Below are 21585 nucleotides of genomic sequence, written 5' to 3' on the forward strand. Positions count from 1 at the left end.
AGTATGTTTTACATATATATATATATATATATATATATATATATATATATATATTGTCATATTCTGTTAATCTTGATTTTAAGACTGTATTTGCTGTTACAATTTACTATTTTCAAAGTGTGCAAAGAATAATTGTAAAACTTAAATTTAAAAATGGGGGTTTACGTACTTAAGAGACCATTTTGCGAAATATCTCTGGTCAACTATGGTAAAATATGTTTTTTTGTTAACCTTAGATATAATGCTACATATTTTTAAAGAAAAACTGGCATGTAAACAATTTAGATTTTGAGAATTTTTCAAAATTGCGATATTCTGTGATTTTTTTCTGAAGGATGTGAGCAGATTAAACAGCAATTGTGTATGTTTTCAATTGAATATCTTTAAAAATTCTCTCAGTAAATGAATAGCTATTGGTTTTTATATATTATAGCTTAATATGATGTGCTTTGGTGCATATTTTTAATAAAACATGAGATCATGCATTCTTGTGTTAAAATTTGGCTTTTGCATTTGGGGGTATATGTGCTCTGTAGCACGTAGTATAAAAATAAACCCGCAAAGGTATGTCTAATATGGGTGTTTTAGTTAGTTTATGAGTTGTTAAAGTTATTTAAATGGAAAAAAAATTGATTGACAGAAATTTCTAATAGTATTTACCTACCTTAAAAACCTTTTAAAATGATTAAGATTTATTTAAAGATTATATTTTTAAAATAATGTGACATTTACTAATCATCATTCAATGTAATTGTGTTTAAATTGTGTCAAATGTATATAGAAAGGCAAATTATGGTCAAAATTGTACTACGAGTGTTGTTACTTAGCTACCAAAATATTTGTTTGTCAATAAAATTGATTAATTTGATTGTGATGCGTTTGTAGTATTTTCAAAGGCACATCAGCTCATATATTTAGAATTTCCTATTTTTGACTCTAATCTAGTGAGAGGGGTCGTAATATGTATATTTCAGAGAGAAAAAATGCAAAAATGTGCACATAAATGACCTTTGACCCCGTAGATCTCTTTGAGGTCATGGGATACCTTGACAAACTTTATAAGAAATTATTCCCTGTCTAACTCCTAACAAAATTATATGTCATATGCCTATCCCAAATCGTGATACATGCAGATTTTATTCGATAAAAAAATATTGTCATTTAGTCTTTAAAAACCTCTAAAATGTGCCGGTAGAGAATGAGTTAAGGAAGTTAGCTCCTGAGCTTTGAGTACAACTGCGCAGGATGCAAAAACTATGTATTCACGGGTTCAATACTGATTCCATTGGTACAAATATATTACACATCTGTTGCTGAACCCTATCCAGTTGAAAATTTTTGTGTCAATTCAAATTTTGAAAGGGTTTGACATGGACTATATTTTGTGGCGGAAGGATTCATTAATCAAAAGTTCTAATTCTGCATGATATTACAGTTTCTGTTTCATTCAATGTATCCTCTATTTTTATACCCCTATACGTGTATTTCAGTTTTATAATTTATGATACAGGTAGTTGAGACTTGGAACTAGTTCAAATGTTGTAATTTAATAACTTGGTTGATATATTTTTCCAAACAGAACACCGATTCTTAAAAAAGTTTTAATTAATTTACTCGAAATTTTGTATAAAAATTCAGTATTTTCGCCAATAATTAAAAAATTTGATCTCCAACCCCCACTTTTTAAAGTTGCATTTTAAATTGGAAGACCAGACTTTGAAAATTATGTAAAATTTTAGAAATTGACATTACTCCTAATATGTCCTTTTAAACTCTCAATTTTTATATCATGAAGGTTTTCGTATATCAAGTGCAAAAAGATCATTATTTATTTCCTTTACTAGTATTAATTTCTTTTTTTCATCCGTAGTGCTAGAGAACATGATTATGTATCTATTTTATGTAATGATTGATTTGTGTTGCTTATGTTGTGTTGAAACTAACCGAAAAATCAAGTTTAATTGAATAAATTTTAAGTGCAAAAAGGTCATGTTTAGAACACTATAGCTCAATAACAAACGTTTCGACTCCAGTTCTTTTTAATTTCCTAATTCTCTTTCACTGTAGAAATCAAAAATACACTTCCCAAAATATTGACATTACTCCAAATGTCAGGTGCGAACCTCTTTTAAGGCATTTTAAAAGACACAGGTTATGTTTTGTTTTATTTGTTGTTTTACTTCCCATTCAAAATATTTCATTCATATAGATATACATGTTGGGATGCCAGCAGCTGTAGATGCAGTGTTATAAATTGACCTCCATTATTTAGACATATCCTACAGATGCCGTTTCTAATGCAGGACACTATGCAAAGGAATTAGTCACTACCTAATGTATGTAATGTAAATGTCTAAAGTCTGACGTAGTCGCCAGGACTCCTGGAACTGTACAAGGTTTCAAGTCTATCCGACAAGCCATATAGGAGGAGAAGTGTCCACAAGATTCTGTGACAGACAGACGGACAGAAAGTACAAAAACAATATGTCTTCTCCTGAAAGAGGGGAGACATAAATACATTGCTCGATCCATTAAATAATCTATCAAGCCCCAATCTTTGCTCCTCACGAAAATATTAACAGCTGTGAAGGAGAAACTTCAAACGTACCGTGCGACTACATATGCCAGAGGTGGTGTAAATCAAATGTGGATACTAAAAAATTCTAAAGAACTTTTAGTAAACTTGAAATCGCAAAACTTTTCTCAAATCAACAACATCAAAACGTATGACTTTTCAACACTTTACACGACCGTTCCTCATGAAAGACTAGACTTTTCGTCATCATATACAGTTGCCTCTTCGACAAAAATGGAGAACGGAAATATTCATATCTAGCGATCAGTCATCCAAAAAATTACTTTGTTAAACACCATTCTCATTCCACGCACAAGTACTCTGAAGTTAAGATTAAAAAAATATGCTGGAGTTTTTCATTGACAATATCTTCGTAGTCTTTGGTGATCAGGTCTTCCAACAGTCTGTTGGAATTCCCATGGCCACGAATTGTGCTCCTTTGTTAGCTCACTTGTTTTTATATTCTTATGAAGCAGAATTTATTTTAAAAAATATCTTACTGTGGCCTTCAGTTCGTTATATCGACGACGTGTTATCTATTAACAATAATAATTTTCATTCATATCTCGATTCGATATATCCCTGTGAACTCGAAATAAAATACACCACAAAGTCGTCCACTTCTGCTTCTTACTTAGATATTTTATTGAAAGTAGATATCAACGGCAAGCTAACAACTCAACTTTAAGGCAAACGGGGTGATTTCAGTTTCTCCATTGTCAACGTCCCATATTTATGTAGCAATATTACATTATCACTTGCATATGATGTTGATATCGCTCAACAATGGCTTGTTCTGCTTATGGTCAGTTTTTAAATCGAGGCAGGCTACTGACAAACAAGTTGATGGTGCAGGAGTTTCAACAGTCTTATTTGAAGTCAGCATTTCGTAAATTCTATGGTCGATATAACAATATAGTTTGCCAATACAACCTATCATTGGGTCAAATTTTGTTTGACATGTTTCATACCGATTGTTAGGCCGTTCTTGGCACACTGATTTTGACTACGGACAACTTCGTTTACCCGATCAATATATAGGGCGGATGTGACCGGTCGACAGGAGATGATTTCTCTTCCTAGGCACCTGAATCCATCTCAGGTATTTCCAGGAGTCCGTGTTTCCCAACTTTCTATTTTGTATTGCTTATAGGAGTTATGAGATTGATCACTGTTCCTTATCTTCGTCTTTCATACACGAATGTGGTTGAAAGATTGATATGCTACATGTATATGTGGTTAAAAGATTTATATACTATAAGTTTGTCATATTTCTATCGAGTATCGAGGGGTCGGATGATTGCATCATCCTAATTTTAACTTGAGATGGAACATGCTTTATGTAGTTTATAAGAAATTTTTAAAAGTATTGCTGTCATCAGAGGAAAAACCTCATAACAATGATACAAATTGTCATTGTCTTTGTTTCAAGCATGAATGTAAAACGTCTTGCGGTCTACAGCATGTAACATGCAATGAAAGATATATACAAAGTTTTCAATCTACTTTTGCTTAACTTCAAGCATAAACAATTCACCCTTTGCTTTTTGTAAGAGGCAACTAAATGGGGCGGTCCTTCGGATGAGACCGCAAAAACCGAGGTCCTGTGTCACAGTAGGTGTATCGCGTTGAAGTTCGTCCCTGGTTAAAGACCATAAGCGCTGAGTTTTGCAACCCTTTTAGCCTTTACCGACGATGGTGACGTCTCCATATGAGTGAACCAACCTAACAAATCATAATGACAGGTATACAATTAGCCGAACGTACAAAGCATGAAAGGGGAGCAATATTAGTAGTTAAGATTTTAATTAGATACCCATTCCAAGTTGATGATGATCAATACCTCTTTCCCGCTTGGAATATGATACCAAATGAATATTTGATCTTCATATAATGATTTTACAGCATATATGTACATGTAGGTGAACTTCAATTTAAAAACATTGATTATGGAAATGCCACTCCCTAAGTTGTTTTTTCTTCAAAAGCTAAACTTGTTAAAGCATTATTAACAGGGGAACAATGCAACCATCGCTCGAACCATTGTTCAAATTATATTTTGACCCTGTGAAATACGCACGTTAACTCTGGATTCCCGCTTACATTTTCAACGGTATGTATAAATATTTTGAAAAGCTTTCCAATTTTCCTAATGAAATTCTTTCAATGCAAAGTAGAATTTATTAGTAATTGATTATTAACTTTAATATAAGTGTTAATTAATTGATTGCATATAATTACAACTCCTTTTGATTTAGGGGGTAGAAAAATCTGTACCGTGAAACCAGGCTTTAAAACGTCATATATTTTCAAATGTTTATTCATATACATAGATAACCATTTACTTTGTCAAATTACTATTAAATAAAAATGGTTAATCTTCAATTTCCAATTGTTAACCGAATTTGGAATTGATCAAAGGGTGAAATTTTTTGCAGTGCTTTGGTCTGTAAACATATGTTTCCCCCTGTGAAACAACAAAAGATTTGGTATAGATTTGCTAAATGACAATTTATAATACCTGTTATAAGGACTTTGTGTTTCACTGGGAGGAAAGATGTTTTTGAAATATTTTTCGTTTTCCATTGATTTATATAGTGAAATACGTAATTTTAACTCAAATTATAGAGTTACCTCTCTTTGTTTCGTCAAATAAGTCAATTTTTATGAACATTCATATAAATATCTATATTGACATAAAAAAATCAATTCAAAGTGACAACTTTTAAAAATTGACCAGAAGGTACATATATGTAGGAGGCGAAACAATACTATCGTTCACAGTTCTTTACCATTTGCTCATGGTTTACATGGAACAATAAACGGTACTGATTCATACGCTATGATCATGATTTTAGATCTGCCAAACCAACATTACGACATCAAATTATACAGAAACAGGACATTTAGATTGGATGTCATAATATGTCTTAATGAATACATGCATATGCAGGAAGTGACAATATCATGCTGATTAGGTACAACAAAATTCAATATACAGACAAGAATTAACTAATTGTAAATAATTAATTTATTTGAAATGTAGTTTTGAATTAAAACAATTATCCGTAAAATGAGCTCAAACCCCGTGAGTGGTTTCTCAACAACACAAAACTGCACATATTATCAGGATTATTTTCTTTACATGCGTCTCCGGTGAACTGCAAAAGTAAATCATAACAAAATGTTTAATGGTTCACTGTATATTGCCTCACACTTCTGTTAAACTAAGATTGTGTGTGGAAAGTCATACAAATCATTTCTAAATCAAAGATTAGACTTTGTGACATCATAAAAAGTTGTTTCTTCGATGAAAATGGGAAATTGTTGATTGATTAATCGATTGATTGATTGATTTTTCACTCATTTGGAGACGTCACCACTACCGATGAAGGGCTGCAAAACTTAAACCTATGCTCGGCGTGTATGGCCTTCGAGCAGGGAGGAATCTTTACCGTGCCACACCTGCTATGACACGGGGCCTTGGTTTTTTGCGGTTTCATCCGAAGGACCGTCCCATCTAGTCACCTCTTGCGACAAGCAATGGGTACTGAGGACCTATTCTAACTCGGATCTCCACGAGATTAAAATGGAAAAAGGAATAAGAAATGTTTGTAAAACATATATCCCCCCTTGTTGTAAAATTGAAAAAGGTTTATACAATGCATCATCTAATTGATAGTAGTGCCAAAACAATTCAAGATATTGAGCGGACAATATCTTCCTATGTCCAGAGTAGATTGACCTTTGACCATGTGACCTCAAAATCAATAGGGTCATCTACTCCTTAGAATGTACCAGTGTACGAAGTTTGATATCTATGAAGGAAAGGATTCTCAAAATATTGAACATATATAGTCCTATTTCAAGCTTGACCCTTGTCCTTTACCTTTGACTGCGTTACTTCAAAACCAATAAGGGTACATGTAATATACTTCTTAGGATGTACCAGTGTACCAAGTTTGATGTCTGACAAGCAAAGGGTCATCGCAATATTGAGGTTCAGCTTCACCAATGACCATCTTTGACTATCTGACATCAAGGTTAATACGGGTCATTTACTTCTTAAGATTTAGTTTGGTGTCTGTCAAGCACAGGTTTCTCAATATATTGAGCAAACAATATATTCCTATGTCCAGTTTTACCCATGCCCTTTGATCATGTGACTTCAAAATCAGTAGGGGTCATCTACTTTTTACACTGTACCAGTGATGTATGTCATGGAAAGGGTTCTTAAAACATTGACCTGAGTATCTTCCTATGTCCAGAAAGGACTGGCCTTTGACGTTTTGATTTGGAAATCTATATAGGTCCTCTTCTACTCATTACCAATCCACAACTGAAAAATTATCACAATCAAGTGAATGGTTCTCAAGATATTGAGCGGACAACATGTGGTCTACCGACCGACAGGTGCAAAGCAATATACCCCTCTTCTTTCAAGGGAGGGGGGATATATATTCATATCTTGTGATCAGTCATTCAAACATTACTTTGTTAAATACCACTCTTGGAATTCCCATGAACACGAATTGTGCACCTTTATTAGCTTACCTGTTTTAAATATTCGTACGACGCAGAATTTATTCAAAAACTTCTTTTTGAGAATAGAAAATCTCATGTTGTAGTCTTCAACTTGTCGTTTAGATACATCGACGACGTTTTATTCATTAAAATTAATCATTTCATTCATAGGTCGGCTTAATATATCCCAGTGAAATCGAAATAAAAGACATCACAGTCTTCCACGTCTTCTTTGTACTTAAATTTCTATTGAATATATATGTCAACGGCAAACTAACAACTCAACTTTATAACAAATGGAATGACTTCAGCTAGCTTTTCCAGCGTCAACTTCCGATATTTATGTAGCAATATTGCATTGTCACCTGCATATGATGTTTATATCTCTCAACTGATTCGATACACAAGAGCTTGTTCTGTCTATTGCCAGTTTTTAAATCATTGCAGGCCACTGACAAATAAGTTGACGTTACGGGGGTTTCAAAGGTTTCGTTTAAAATCAGCATTTCGTCAAATTCTATGGTCGTTATAACAATCTAATTTAACCTGTAATTGGGTAAGATGACCTGTTTCATATCAACTGAGGTTCCACTTCTTTTGCACACAATGATTTTGAATACGGTTACTCCGGTTACCCGATCGATATATAGGGTAGCTGCAGAACTGTAGCTCTCTGAAAAAAGATTTTGACATAACAGAGAGCTACAGAGCCACCCCTAATAAAAACCTTCGATTTACGGCGCACAAAAAGCTGCGCATGGTTGAGGCCTTATATCGTTGTATTCTTCAGTTGCTGTCTCATAAATTTAATATCAAAAAATTCTTAACATATTTTCCTACTATACTTGTTTCTAAACATACCTTCAAATAGTCATTAAAGCCCCATACGACCTGAAAACTCCCAGCTTCAAATGATTTCGTTTGTTGACGTAGCCATGTTACGTAGCCGGTCAATTCGTACCCTGTTGCTGTTGGTATCTATTCATAAAATTCGTTATATGTTATGTATTCGCTTTACATTTATTATCAATACGAATAATTTATAGAAATTAAAAAAATAAGTTTTTCTAAAGGTAAAATAAGCTCTCGATTCATGAAAATGCTACTAAAGTCCTTAACACTCGTATGGCAGGGATGGAGACCGGACCAGACTAATGAAAGCCGCATTGCGGTGAGTTTAGCTATTTGAATAATTATTATTTAAAGGTACTGGGGTGATATATTATTTAAAATATTTGTGGGGATATTAGTTCACATCTAGACGTTATTGTGCAAGTATGGAAATTAACCAGGATTCGAATTGACCGGCTACATAACATGGCTACGTCAACAAACGAAATCATTTGAAGCTGGGAGTTTTCAGGTCGTATGGGGCTTTAATGAATATTTGAAGGTATGTTTAGAAACAAGTATAGTAGGAAAATAAAGACTTTTTTGATATTAAATTTATGAGACAGCAACTGAAGAATACAAAGATATAAGGCCTCAACCGTGCGCAGCTTTTTGTGCGCCGTAAATCGAAGGTATTTATTAGGGGTGGCTCTGTAGCTCTCTGTTATGTCAAAATCTTTTTTCAGAGAGCTACAGTTCTGCAGCTATATATAGGGCTCACGGAGGGTGTGACCTGTCGACAGACAGGGGATAATTATTCCTCCTAATCTCACCTCTGGTATGTTCAGGGGTCCGTATTTGCACTACTCTGAATTTTGTATTCTTTATGGGATTTATGAGATTCATCACTGTTCGTTATCTTTACCTTTTCTCTAAACTCAACGTTTCTAAATTTAGCGTTGAACAGATTTCATCGCCTGACTCCAAAAGTCGTGAATAAGACAAAGAATATTCTGATATAAATCGTTTCTTCCAACCAAATGTATTGGTAAATGCATGCGATGTTATCATTTAAAATATACCTACAATTTATTTTACAGTTCTAATTGTATTTATATAATAGTACACCATTACAATATATCAAGCATATGATTATATAGTTAATATATCTTGATCACCACAATGTATATAAGTCATGCATTCAACATATGATTATACCTATAAGTTAATATACCACCACATATATTGAATATAATTCATGATATTATCACAATATATTGAATATAATTTAATATGATATTATCAAAATATATTGAATATAATTTATGATATTATCACAATATATTGAATATAATTTATGATACTATCACAATATATTAAATATATTAAAAATAAAAGCCACGGGTCTATAAATATGACCTTCACGGGTCTATGGATATGACCTTCACGCAGAGGTTCTATGTCACGGTAGGCATAAGCACGATAAAGAACCTTCACTACTACGACCTTGAGCGCAGTACATAGGTTAAAAACAAGTGATAACGCTAACAGGATGATGTTAGGAAAGTTTCCCAAATGAACACCAATTAAATTCCTACCCCCAAAAGAAAATTACTTTAAGACAACTTCCTGCAAAATAAACATATTGCACATTGTTGGTTTTTTGTTGTTTTTATGCCTCCGAGATCGACGATCGGGGGGGGGGATATTGTTTATGTCCTGTCTGTCACTCCGTCATTCTGTAATTTTTTCATTATGACTGAAACTTTATCTTGCTAATAACTTTTGAACAGTAAGTGTTAGAGCTTTGATTTTTCACATGAGTGGGTACTAAACTTTTGACCTTGGCATTTGACCTACTTTTTATAAAAATTGACATCGTTCATAACTTCTAAATGGTAAATATTAAAGTTTTCATCTTGCAAATGAGCATTTCTTGTGATAAGATCTTTCTACTGGTACCAAGATATTTGTCCTTGTGACCTTGGCCATCTTTGGAATTGGGCATTATCGGGGGCATTTGTGTTTCACAAACGCATCTTGTTTTATTCTCTTTTTTGAAAATCTCCTGTAAAACCCTGAAAGTTAATTCCTCGAGATCCTTTAAAATGAAAAGAAACCCTTTCAGCACAAGTGGCATATGTGTAACAAAGAAAAAGCATGCTGAAGTGCACTATTAGTTAAAGCAGACAAATTTTACATATCAAACAAGTCAAACCAACAAGCACCTAGTAAGAAAATTGCACTCCTTTGAAAGGTTTGAAAAATAAAACATTTATCTAAATAGATTTTTAATTTCTTTGACATTGAAAAATGTTTATTTTGATTAATATATAAAACTCATAATCTTTTGAATAAAACATTTATCTAAATAGATTTTTAATTTCTTTGACATTGAAAAATGTTTATTTTGATTAATATATAAAACTCATAATCTTTTGATTGTAAAAAAAACAACAACAAAAAACACGAGGAATACAAATATTTTAACCTACGCATTGTTCTCTCGATCTCCGCTTGGCTGGTAGGATATCCGGAGTCGGTAACAAGTTACACATTTTGTATTGGTATTGAGTGAAAGTATTTACGAAAGGAACATACAAACAAATCATAGTAAACATATAATTATGTACAATTTAACATACTATAAGAATATATTAAACACTTGGATAAATAATTTGATATACAACCATAATAAATGGAACATAAATAATCATGTATACTTCAGCTCAATATACACGAGCCCTTTCAGATTTCTTCTATTTCAGTAATTCTGAATGATGAAAGTTTAAAACAAATCTTAATTGTTTTTCAAAACTTGAGTCAACGCATTCCAGAACTCTTCCGGGATTTGTTTATCGTATGGAAGGTATGACTGTTCACTTAATAGATCCTCTAGAAAGTTTGGAATGTTTCTGAGATCATCATCCAGAAGAACAATGAAAAGAACGTTTTCCCCCCCACGATATATACTTTCCATTCGCGTCATCTGGATTTCGTACATGCAATATTCAGATCTAAGAAAGGCTTCACTCAGGAAAACGATAGTTCGTCTACTAAAGTGAATAGCATTGGTTATGTTTTCACTTATGTCCACACCAGGCATAAAGTCGCGGCTGTGAATACAAAATTTGAAAGTATTTTCCTTCTCCACCTTCAATAGATTTGGAATTAAGATTTGTCTTTCATTCTCGGCGTATGAAATAAAGGCGTCAAAATGGTATTCCCTTCCTTCCTCTAATATCTTTGAGTATCCTTTGGAAGTTCGCTTCCCTGCGTAATATAAATATCGTAGTTTCCATCTATATCTATACATAATAGCAAGTGAAAAACAAACTATTGTTACGAGTAAAATAACAGTTACAGCGACAACTAATGTTGTATAGGATTTACATTCGCGTTTTAATGTAGATATCACTTGATCCAAATCACCCAAGGTAGTCTTTGTGCTGTTGCTAAATGAACACGTGTATTTACCTTGGTCTAGGAAGTGTTTATTTAATGATTCTTTTATCCATTCCAGGAATCCTAGGCTTTGACAAGTGCATACCAAAGGATTGTTTGCCAGATTGATACTCAAGCGGGTCTTTCGAGAGTCTAAATTTTTCATCGATGCGGAATCCAACTTAACGATTTTATTAAAGGAGAGATCTATTTCACGCAATTTTAAAGAAGACGACAAATCAAATGACACGGATTCTATCTCATTATTACTCAAGTTTAAGGACTCAAGATCTCTACTGACAGCGAACACGTCAAGGGCTAAGGTCGTTATCCAGTTATACGAGAGATCAAGTACTCTCAGATGGGGAGGAAAATGAAGCATATCATTTACATTTCGACTTCTCAATTCTTTTCCTAGAAGATTCTTAGACAAATTGAGAAATAATAAACTGCTCATATTTTGTAAAGATTGAATGGTTATACTGGAACAGAAGTTATTCGATAAATCAACGTATTCTAAATTCTGAATTCCGGTTATATGTTGTATCGAATAGAAAAAATTCCCTTGGGCATACAGATGTGTTAAAGAGTTTTGTGGGAAGAACGTAAACTCTAAAACTGGTCTATATATTCTCTGATTGGCAATATTCAGAATTTTTAATTTGGGGGGCAGTCGTACTGTATAATATGGCTCCGGTGTGTCATTTATGACAGCGTTAGAAACGTTGACAATTGCTGACTTGCAACAGGCGTTAGAACACGTGTTACAGCCTATTTGAAATCCCGGTCTATAACTTCCGGTATATTCAACGTCAAGCCTTTCTAAATTTGGAAGAAATGAACCTTGAAAAATGTAGAATCCAAACAACAGCATGTTGTCTCCCATGTTTATATTTGTCAATGATTTTGGTAAATATTTCATAATATCTTTATCAATTATGGCAATTCTGTTCCCTGCTAACGAAAGTTTTTTCAAAGAAGTGTTTTGGAGGTTCTCTATGTGTTTTACAGTTAAGATAAGTGATAGTCCACTAGAGCATTGAAGGCTATCTGCGATGAGAGTTTGTAGTTTCGAATCTCGAAGATCGTAAGTGATATTTGGTAACACGGATAAATGAAGGTTCATGTTGCTTGATATGTCCAGGTGAACGAGATCATTCATGTGTGCAAAAGCTCCCTTCTCGATATTCGTAAGTTCACACTGATACAATGACAAATTTGTCAACTTTTTGAAAACGTTGAAGGTGTATGTTCTGATGTCCTGAAGATGACAATACTTGTATCCTGACAAAACAAGAATTTGAATAGAATTATTTTTATCAAATGCATCTCCAAAGTTACCAGCACGTAGCCCATTTAATTCAATGTATCGTAAAGACAATAATCCATAAAAGCACTCATGAGAATATTTCATATCCGTAACATTGATTGCGCCATAATCATTTTTCATGAGTAATGTTTCCAGTTGCTTCAGGTTTTCAAAAAACCGAGAAGGCCATGTTTTACGCCTTTGCCATAAACAATTCCTTCCGATATCCAACCATCGCAAATGTTTATATCTTGAAATAACTTCTTTTTTAGGATCTATGATGTTGTTCTCGGCAATGTTGAGGGAAACGATGTTTGGAGGCATATCTGCAGGTATTTCCGAGAGACGGTTATTGCTTAGATCGATACTTTGAACACTTTCATTGAATCTTGGAGCGTGCGATAGCTTAAGTCCACTGCATTCAGCAACCACCATCCTTTTGTCGTAGAAACATCGACACTTTGGCTCAGAAGAGCAGTGGAATGCTAGCGACTGTTGCAAAAATGCCGTAAAGACAAAACAGAATGATCCTGTGTTCAAATACATGGTCCTTCACAAGGGAGTCTTGGTAATGTACTCTGCAAAATAAAGTAGATAGATAGATAGATAAATAGATAGATAGAAAAATAGATAGATAGATAGATCACTAAAAGCCAGCAACACTCAACGCCCAGATAAATAGATAGATAAATATTTGCTCTCCGAAATTCCATATTTATTGCCTTTTTGACACATGTACTTTTATAATACATCACATCTTTCATGATTAAATCATTTCGTGCTGATTTGATAAACTCTTTCAAGGTACATTTAATTGAATTATTAACGCAGGAGGAAGGACGCAGACAATAGCAATAGGCCACCTGGCGTAAGAATTAAGAGGTCATTCAACAGCCCCTACACATGTTTATATATAAACCGTATTGACGATCAGAGTTACAAATGCACCTCATGATACTGAATAATTCTGATTTCTTTCTTCATATCTATTAGCATAAGTAGAAGCATTTCCCAAATAAGCTTGCGTATGTTTATCCAAACATTGCTGGCCTACCATCGTTTTAGAAAAGTTTGAGTAAACAATTGCAATATTACCTGATTTTGGCAGTGCAGAGTATTGGCAGTGCGGGAATGAAATTGGATGATATGATATTTAGGGCTTTCCACCTTTCTGTGGAAAGTCCTATTCATATTGTTCTGTTTATTATTTTCCTGCCGTCAAAAAAAAATTGTCATAAGACTTATCGAAAAACTTTATAGTCCATCATATAGTACCTCTTGAGAAACGAATACAGTTCACCCTGCGTAATTGAACTTTGACCCCTTATCGAGGTATTGGTCCAATAATATTGGTCGCAGAAATCATTGTTATCGCTTCTACTTTTTAACCGTAAATGATAGGAGGATGAAACCTTTACTGAAGCATAGAGGGTAATTAGTAAAAGCGAAGAATTTCAGATGAAGGGATTCCGTGTCCCCGAAAGGGAGTTAATGCCTCTTTATGTTTTGCGATTTATTCGTAAAACATGTCGAACCTGAGAACGGTTTGTCGTAGAGAGATGGGTCCAACTGGGATAGGATCGTTGACCCTTGCCTTGAAAATTAGGTCAAGGTCAAAGTCATCAAAAAGAGGAAAAAATAGCACATTTTATACTCTCTTTCCTGCTTAAGATAGCGGTGAAATGTTCTATGGGTAAGTATTGACTTCTTGATTGGTTTTGATAGTATGCATTATAACTTTGAACTTTGACCCTTCTCTGAATTTCGGAGACTCGCGTTGAAAACCTTGTTATCGCTACTCCTACTTAACGGAAAGTCATAGAGACACGAAACCTTCGCTAATGAATTCACAGTAAAACCCTCTTGCATAGGAAAATTAATCAAAGGGATACAAAAACCCTTAAGCATAGTTATTGCCTCTGAAAGTCTCCAATATCATTATATAAGCCTATAATTTTAATATTAATATAGAGTCATAGGACCACTTGCATTAAGACCGATGACCTTTGTCCTTCAAAATGAGGTCAAGGTCATCATCATTTTTTTCATTTTCAAGGTCTTTCATAGTATTTTTAGCATTGAGAAGCTAACCGAAAGGAACCAAAAACTCCTAAGGAAAGTTATTGCCTCCGAATGTCTTGATTAACATTTTTTAAGCTTATATCATTTACATTAATATAGATAGAGATATGAGATCACTTGCATGAAGACCGATTACCTCTGACCTTCAAAATGAGGTAAAGGTCAAAAGTGAAGGTCACCGTGAAAATTAGGGTATTTTTCAAGGTCTTTTTGAGTTTCTAACATCATCTCAAATATTCTTAAATATCTTTTTTTAAATCATGGTAGGAGGAAAGCCCTCTAATTGTTCGCGAACAATTAGAATTACTAGTTTGCTTTGCTTTTATTCGTTAAACCTTTTGGAAACACCAACTGACATTACCTAAGACTCAAAAGCCGGTAATTGACAGAATGAGAATTTCTAGTTGTCGTAAAGGCCGCGGAAGAACTTAGATCTCACCAAGATCAGATTCAGCCTGGAAGATCAGATTCAGCCTGAGTAGATGTAAAACGGGGCCGGGTTTCACAAAACTATCTAAGATCTCACTTTATCAAAACCCTCTGCAACATGTTAGTAATACATTAAATCTTTAAGAGTATCATGGATTAAGAAAATATTGAATAAAAGAAATCCATTATACCATTTTGTGAATAGCATATGTTTGGAAAACAATTATGATTTTGAATATTTAAGTAAAATTAATATCATTAATATTAAACCGTGTGCGATACTGGATGGATTTCTTTTGTTTTACAAGGTAATGTTTAATTAATGCAAAGGTAGGAACAGACTAGATTGTTGGAGGAACATTATGGAGTAATAATATTGTGGTATTTAAAAATACACCGGTACCTATATTTCTAAAATCATGGCTAAAGGGTGGTCTGAAATACGTGAATGACATAGTGGATGAGAATGGTATTGAGCCGATGGAATGGTTTGCAGATAAATTGATTTACAAGAAAAACTGGATTTGTGAATATAATATTGTAAAAGGTGCCATAGGAAAATTACTACAACCTTTCGATGTTCAAAATATAATATGTGAAAATGCACATATAAAAGTTGATAACTCATACTCTCTACTGCTAAATCACGGAATTGTACGTGTGAAAGATTTCTCAAGAAAATGTTTTACAGTTAAGATAAGTGATAGTCCACCAAAGCATTGAAGGCTATCTGCGATGAGACTCTGTAGTTGTAGCAGCCAATTTCTACATTAAATTTTTTGCGCCAATTTGTACACGTTATCCGCGCGCTACGTCATAGTTTTTAGGGCACATATATTTTTTTGTGTATGCACGAGCTCGCTGCGAAGAATGTGAGTATTATGTTCCTGTTTCACTGGACATTGTACTGAACTGCCGTTTCCTAGAGAAACTACTTATTCGGTAAGACAATGATGAACATTAGCACACTCCATAGATTTATTTGAAAACGTGTATTATTTGAATTGATAGTGTATAATGCATGTTCTCTGAGTTAACACATGTGTATGTAGTTCATGTCCCGAATATTTATGCAAACTGTGTTTACAGAATTACAGTATTGTGAAATATAATTCAATGTTAGTATTAAGATATATATGACATATAGTAAGACCATCTGTAGATTATTTTTGCTCATAAGGTGAAAACTAGTTGCACTCAAACTTTTTGTAACTTCAGGGGCAATAACTCTGTTTTGTTGTGCAATACAGATGCTCTTTATATTTATTGTAATTTATATCAGAGTACTATTTGTTTGGTGCAGTCTGTGTTATAAACAGCAATTTTCTGTATTGAACTCAGTTTTTGGATAGTTTGAATTATTATTATACATGATCATATGTGTTGTCAGTATCAATTCACTGTTTACAATTATTGTTTTGTTTTATTACAGTATATCGTATGAAGTTGAGGAAGTCACATGATGCCAATCATTGACTTAAGAATAAATTTTCCAGGCATACGCATAGACGATTTGTTTCTATTTATTATGGACGGTGGCCAGTACAGTAGTTTCGAATCTCGAAGATCGTAAGTGATATTTGGTAACACGGATAAATGAAGGTTTATGTTGCTTGATATGTCCAGGTGAACGAGATCATTCATGTGTGCAAAAGCTCCCTTCTCGATATTCGTAAGTAAACACTAATGCAATGACCTTTTTGTCAACTTTTTGAAAACGTTGAAGGTGTATGTTCTGATGTCCTGAAGATGACAATACTCGTATCCTGACAAAAAAAGAATATGAATAGAATTATTCTTATCAAATGCATCTCCAAAGTTACCAGCACGTAGCCTATTAATTCAATTCGACTTTTAGATATATCGATGACGTTTTGTCTATTAACAATGATAGCTTTCATTCATATGTCGATTTGATATATCCCTGTGAGCTCGAAATAAAGGACACCACAGAGTCGTCCACTTCTGCTTCATACTTAGATATTTTATTGAAAGTAGACATTAACGGCAAACTAACAACTCAACTGTATGACAAACGGGATGATTTCAGCTTCTCCATCGTCAACTTCCCACATTTATGTAGCAATATTCCATTATCACCTGCATATGGTGTTTATATATCTCAACTGATTCGATATGCAAGAGCTTGTTCTGGGTATTGTCAGTTTTTAAATCGAGGTAGGCTACTGACAAACAAGTTGATGGTACAGGGATTTCAACAGTCTCGATTGAAATCAGCAATTCTATGGTCGTTATAACGATCTAGTTCGTCAATACAACCTCGCATTGGGTCAAATGCTGTCTGACGTGTTTCAAAACGATTGTTAAGCCGTTCTTTGCACACTGATTTTGACTGCGGATAACTCCGTTTACCTGATCAGGATATGGGGCTCACGGCGGGTGTGACCGGTCAACAGGGGATGCTTACTCCTCCTAGGCACCTGATCCCACCTCTGGTGTGTCCAGGGGTCCGTGTTTGCCCAACTATCTATTTTGTATTGCTTGTAGGAGTTATGAGATTGATCACTGTTCGTTATCTTCACCTTGCATCTTAAAGACAATGATCCATAAAAGCACTCGTGAGAATATTTCATATCCGAAACATTGATTGCGCCACAATCATCTTTCATGAGTAATGTTTCCAGTTGCTTCAGGTTTTCAAAAAACCGAGAAGGCCATGTTTTACGCCTTTGCCATAAACAATTCCTTCCGATATCCAACCATCGCAAATGTTTGTATCTTGAAATAACTTAACTTCTTTTTTAGGGTCTATGATTTGTTCTCGGAAATTTTGAGGAAAACAATGTTTGGAGGCATATCTGTAGGTATTTCCGAGAGACGATCAGTGCTTAGATCAATACTTTGAACACTTTCATTGAATCTTGGAGCGTGCGAAAGGCTAAGTCCATTGCATTCAGCAACCACCATCCTTTTATCGTAGAAGCATCTACATTTTGGCTCAGAATAGCAGTGGTATGCTAACGACTGTTGCAAAAATGCCGAAAAGAAAAAAACAGAATGATCCTGCATTCAAATGCATGGTCCTTCACAAGGGAGTCTTTGTAATGTACTTTGCAAAAATAAAGTAGAGAGAGAAAGAGAGAGAGAGACAGAGAAAGAGACAGACAGATAGAGAGAACACTAAAAGCCAACAACACTAAACGCTCCAAATGTCGGATCTGAATTTAGATACGAGATCAGATAAGTAAGGATATATAAAGCACTAAAATGACCAACGACAAGAACAATATGGAATTGTCTTCCGAAGGTTTGTTCCTTCTTCAGAGCGACAGAATAGTTACATAGACATGAAAACGAAATAAATAAAATAATCAAAGTCCTGAAAGCCAGACTCATGTTCAGAACTGGGAACAGGTTGCACAGAAAAGAAAATTTGAAATGTGTTGTAAATCTTGTCAACATCATTACTATTATGTAAACAATCTTTTAAGTATGTTGTCTGGACATATTTATTTTCAATAGGCCAACTCTTGAGTTTTCACTCGACTGTAAATCAAATGGTGCAGAAAGTAGAATATTTTCCCTTCTTCTTACGCGAAAGTAAATTGGATGGACCAATTTCTGTTGTAAAAGTTTCAGAATATGGTATATCTTATTGCATGCAATATGTGAATTTGTTGAACGAGTGTCAATGGTAGTATTTTCAGTTTCTGCAATTAACTGGAATGATCATTACGATGTCAATTTAATGTGATCGGGGGCTTCTGACAGGACTTCAAATCTAGGACTTTGAATAAGTGTAGATCTTTATCTAAACATGTTTTTCTCATTTCATTATCATCAGAGCAAGTGAGTTAAAGACCCATCTCATGACCATACGGTCAGTGAAAATGTAGGCGGAGCCTAATCTAAACAGATGTTATTTACCTGGAGTGGCCAGGGTCTACCAAGGTGTTAATTGCTATATCCCATGGCACTCAAAGAAATACACAGAGACAGAACATGGTAGAAATCTACCTGTCCATGCTTTTTTATAGTTTTGATATACACAGGACCTGTCTCAGGGACCTCTGCAGAGTTTCTGTGGTCATAGTGTTTGAATAATGGTTGTATTAATCCTAAGGGTAGCTGACACACATTCTACACCCACCCCCTCTTTCTCTCTCTCTGTCATTGACTCAATAAATAATTTCTGTTATAAATATAGAGGTATCATAAATTGATGACAAATTATTTCAATAGATTACAAGTTTTAGAAATTATTGTGCAAATTATTGTTTGATTTCTGATTGTGTAATTTATGTACAGGTATTTAGAGGGGAAAAAATACAATTACATTGAAATTGCATTGTTCAGGGTCCTTTTTAAAAACAATTTAATTACAAGAAAATAGCAGATGTGGACAGGTCATTGCTATCAACACTCAGGTATACTGGGCTTCCTCAAGATCTAAAGAATGCCTGTAGATACTGGCTGTTATTGTTATCAAAACACCTCTCTGGGGTAGCCCCAGACCACAGTGTCTGCAGATGTCACTCCACCTGAGATCTATTGTTAAATGTTTGATTGGCAGGCAGCTTACAATTTGGGGGTGTCAACTTAAAATTGGGTCTTTAAGGCTAAGTATAGGCGTTTCTATGCAAATGGGGTACATTAAGACTTTGCCGGTACATATTATATTTTGAGCATGTTCATGCAAAGTTTTGATTGCATGTGTCAAGCACTGCACAGGTTTGACTATGACGTCACATTATGACGTTCTATATTGCTTACTACGGAGGAAAACAACCAATGCCAAAAACGACCTTGGCACAAAAGCATACACTAAATAAATGGAGACAATATCAGTATAAGAATAAGCAAAAGTGTCTAGACAATATTGCTGTTGCTGCGCAAATGGCATCAATTTATCATATAAACAATGGTATAAATATTTGAATGATAATAATTGAGAAAATGCATTTATCTGTATCATTTTTTTTTAAATTACGATCGAAAAAAGGTCATGCACAAGATTTCTGCAACAATAACATCGATATATATTTAATTCTACCTTAGCATATGAAAGAGAATCACCAAAACAATTCTAATCGCATGCATTTGCGATAGACTGATTTACTTTATATTAAAAATTCTAGTGACGTCAACCTATGACGTATTGTAGTGCTATTAGGTCACTTGGCAACTGTTTTCAACATGTTTCTCAGCATAAGCGTTAAGTTTGAATTTATTGAGAATATGTTTATGGTTTTACCGTTGGGGCGTTCACCTCCAAAGTACAGTTTATGTAAACATTAATTCAAAACAGGCACGTAGAATCAGAAAATTCCGAAGTTATCCGGACGTGTACGGACAGCTGTCAAAACATCTTAACACTTTTTAAGAAATAAGATCTCATCTTGGAGTGTTACTGGGATATGACATGAAGTTGATCACGTGATCAGTAGATTTGATCATTTCCATCGGAACACAATCCCAATCCCAATGAATATAAAAATATAATATTTCTTTCACACCTGTCGATCAAACGGTACGAAATTTGAACTTGAATTGTAATTTGAAACGCTGAAACTACACTACAACCCAAAAAGTAGTAAAGGGAAAATGTTTTAATTTTTCCATTTAGGCTATAATTGTTTATTTATAAATAAAAAACTGCTGGTATCCTTTTTTTTAAAAAAAAACTTTGAAGGTTCAGAAAAATGGAATGTTCTTTTTTTTTTGGTGAAATTCTTGTTCTACATTGATACACGAGTAGTTTATTCTCTCTTTTTATTTTTTTTTTATTTTTTTGTCAATAGTTGCAGTTCAAAGTAAAAAAAGGAATTGTAATTATTAAGGTAACTCACTACACTAAAGCTTATACTCTTTATGACACTACGTCACAAGATGGCGATTCAAATATTTTGTGATATTATTTGTATCGATCAATTCGTTTGTCTATCATCTTAGCTCAGTGGTTAAAGCATTGGGCTGATGAACCGCAGATCTCGAGTTCAAATTCGCCACGGTCTCGTGTTGAAATAAAAAAAAAAAAAAAAGAATGAAAACCATGTTTTATCCAATTTTGTATATTTTCTGCCATTTTGGCATATGTACTTATTATATATCATCATATCTTTTATGATGAAATCAATTCGTACTGATTTGAGAAACTATTTCAGGGTCTAGTGAGCCACCTTCAATCTATTAGTTTATAATGAATGTGATATTTAGGATCTTGCAAGTCATTTCAAGAGTTTTTAGTTTGATCTGATATATGGTTTTGCTCTCCCCCAAAAAACTGCATCTGCAAAGTGGATTAATTATATGAGACAGGACTTCATCTCTATTATGAATTCTGTCGAAGATTATGCCAGACGATGGGCTAAATATGAAAAAGAAGAACTTGATACATTGTCAGAATGGGTTAAAAGCAAAAGAGAAATAT

General features: G+C 34.1%; 1 protein-coding gene and 1 long non-coding RNA gene across 3 annotated transcripts in view; one reads left to right on the forward strand and one right to left on the reverse strand.

Annotated features, from left to right (window-relative positions):
- Positions 1-8941: 8941 nt before the first annotated feature.
- Positions 8942-21585, reverse strand: part of LOC125649206 (toll-like receptor 4) — a 31103-nt gene continuing 18459 nt past the window's right edge. For both annotated transcript variants that reach the window (XM_056164910.1, XM_056164911.1), the window contains exon 3: positions 8942-13261. In XM_056164910.1, coding sequence (XP_056020885.1) covers positions 10731-13229 — 2499 coding nt within the window. In that variant the 5' untranslated portion in view covers positions 13230-13261 and the 3' untranslated portion in view covers positions 8942-10730. The remainder of the gene's footprint in view (positions 13262-21585) is intronic.
- On the forward strand, positions 15782-16702 carry LOC125649224 (uncharacterized). The gene is made up of 2 exons (XR_007360627.2): positions 15782-16136; positions 16627-16702. It is a non-coding gene; the product is annotated as an uncharacterized LOC125649224 (long non-coding RNA).

Source organism: Ostrea edulis, chromosome 5 (assembly GCF_947568905.1).
Source record: "Ostrea edulis chromosome 5, xbOstEdul1.1, whole genome shotgun sequence".
Taxonomy (NCBI): Eukaryota; Metazoa; Mollusca; class Bivalvia; order Ostreida; family Ostreidae; genus Ostrea; species Ostrea edulis.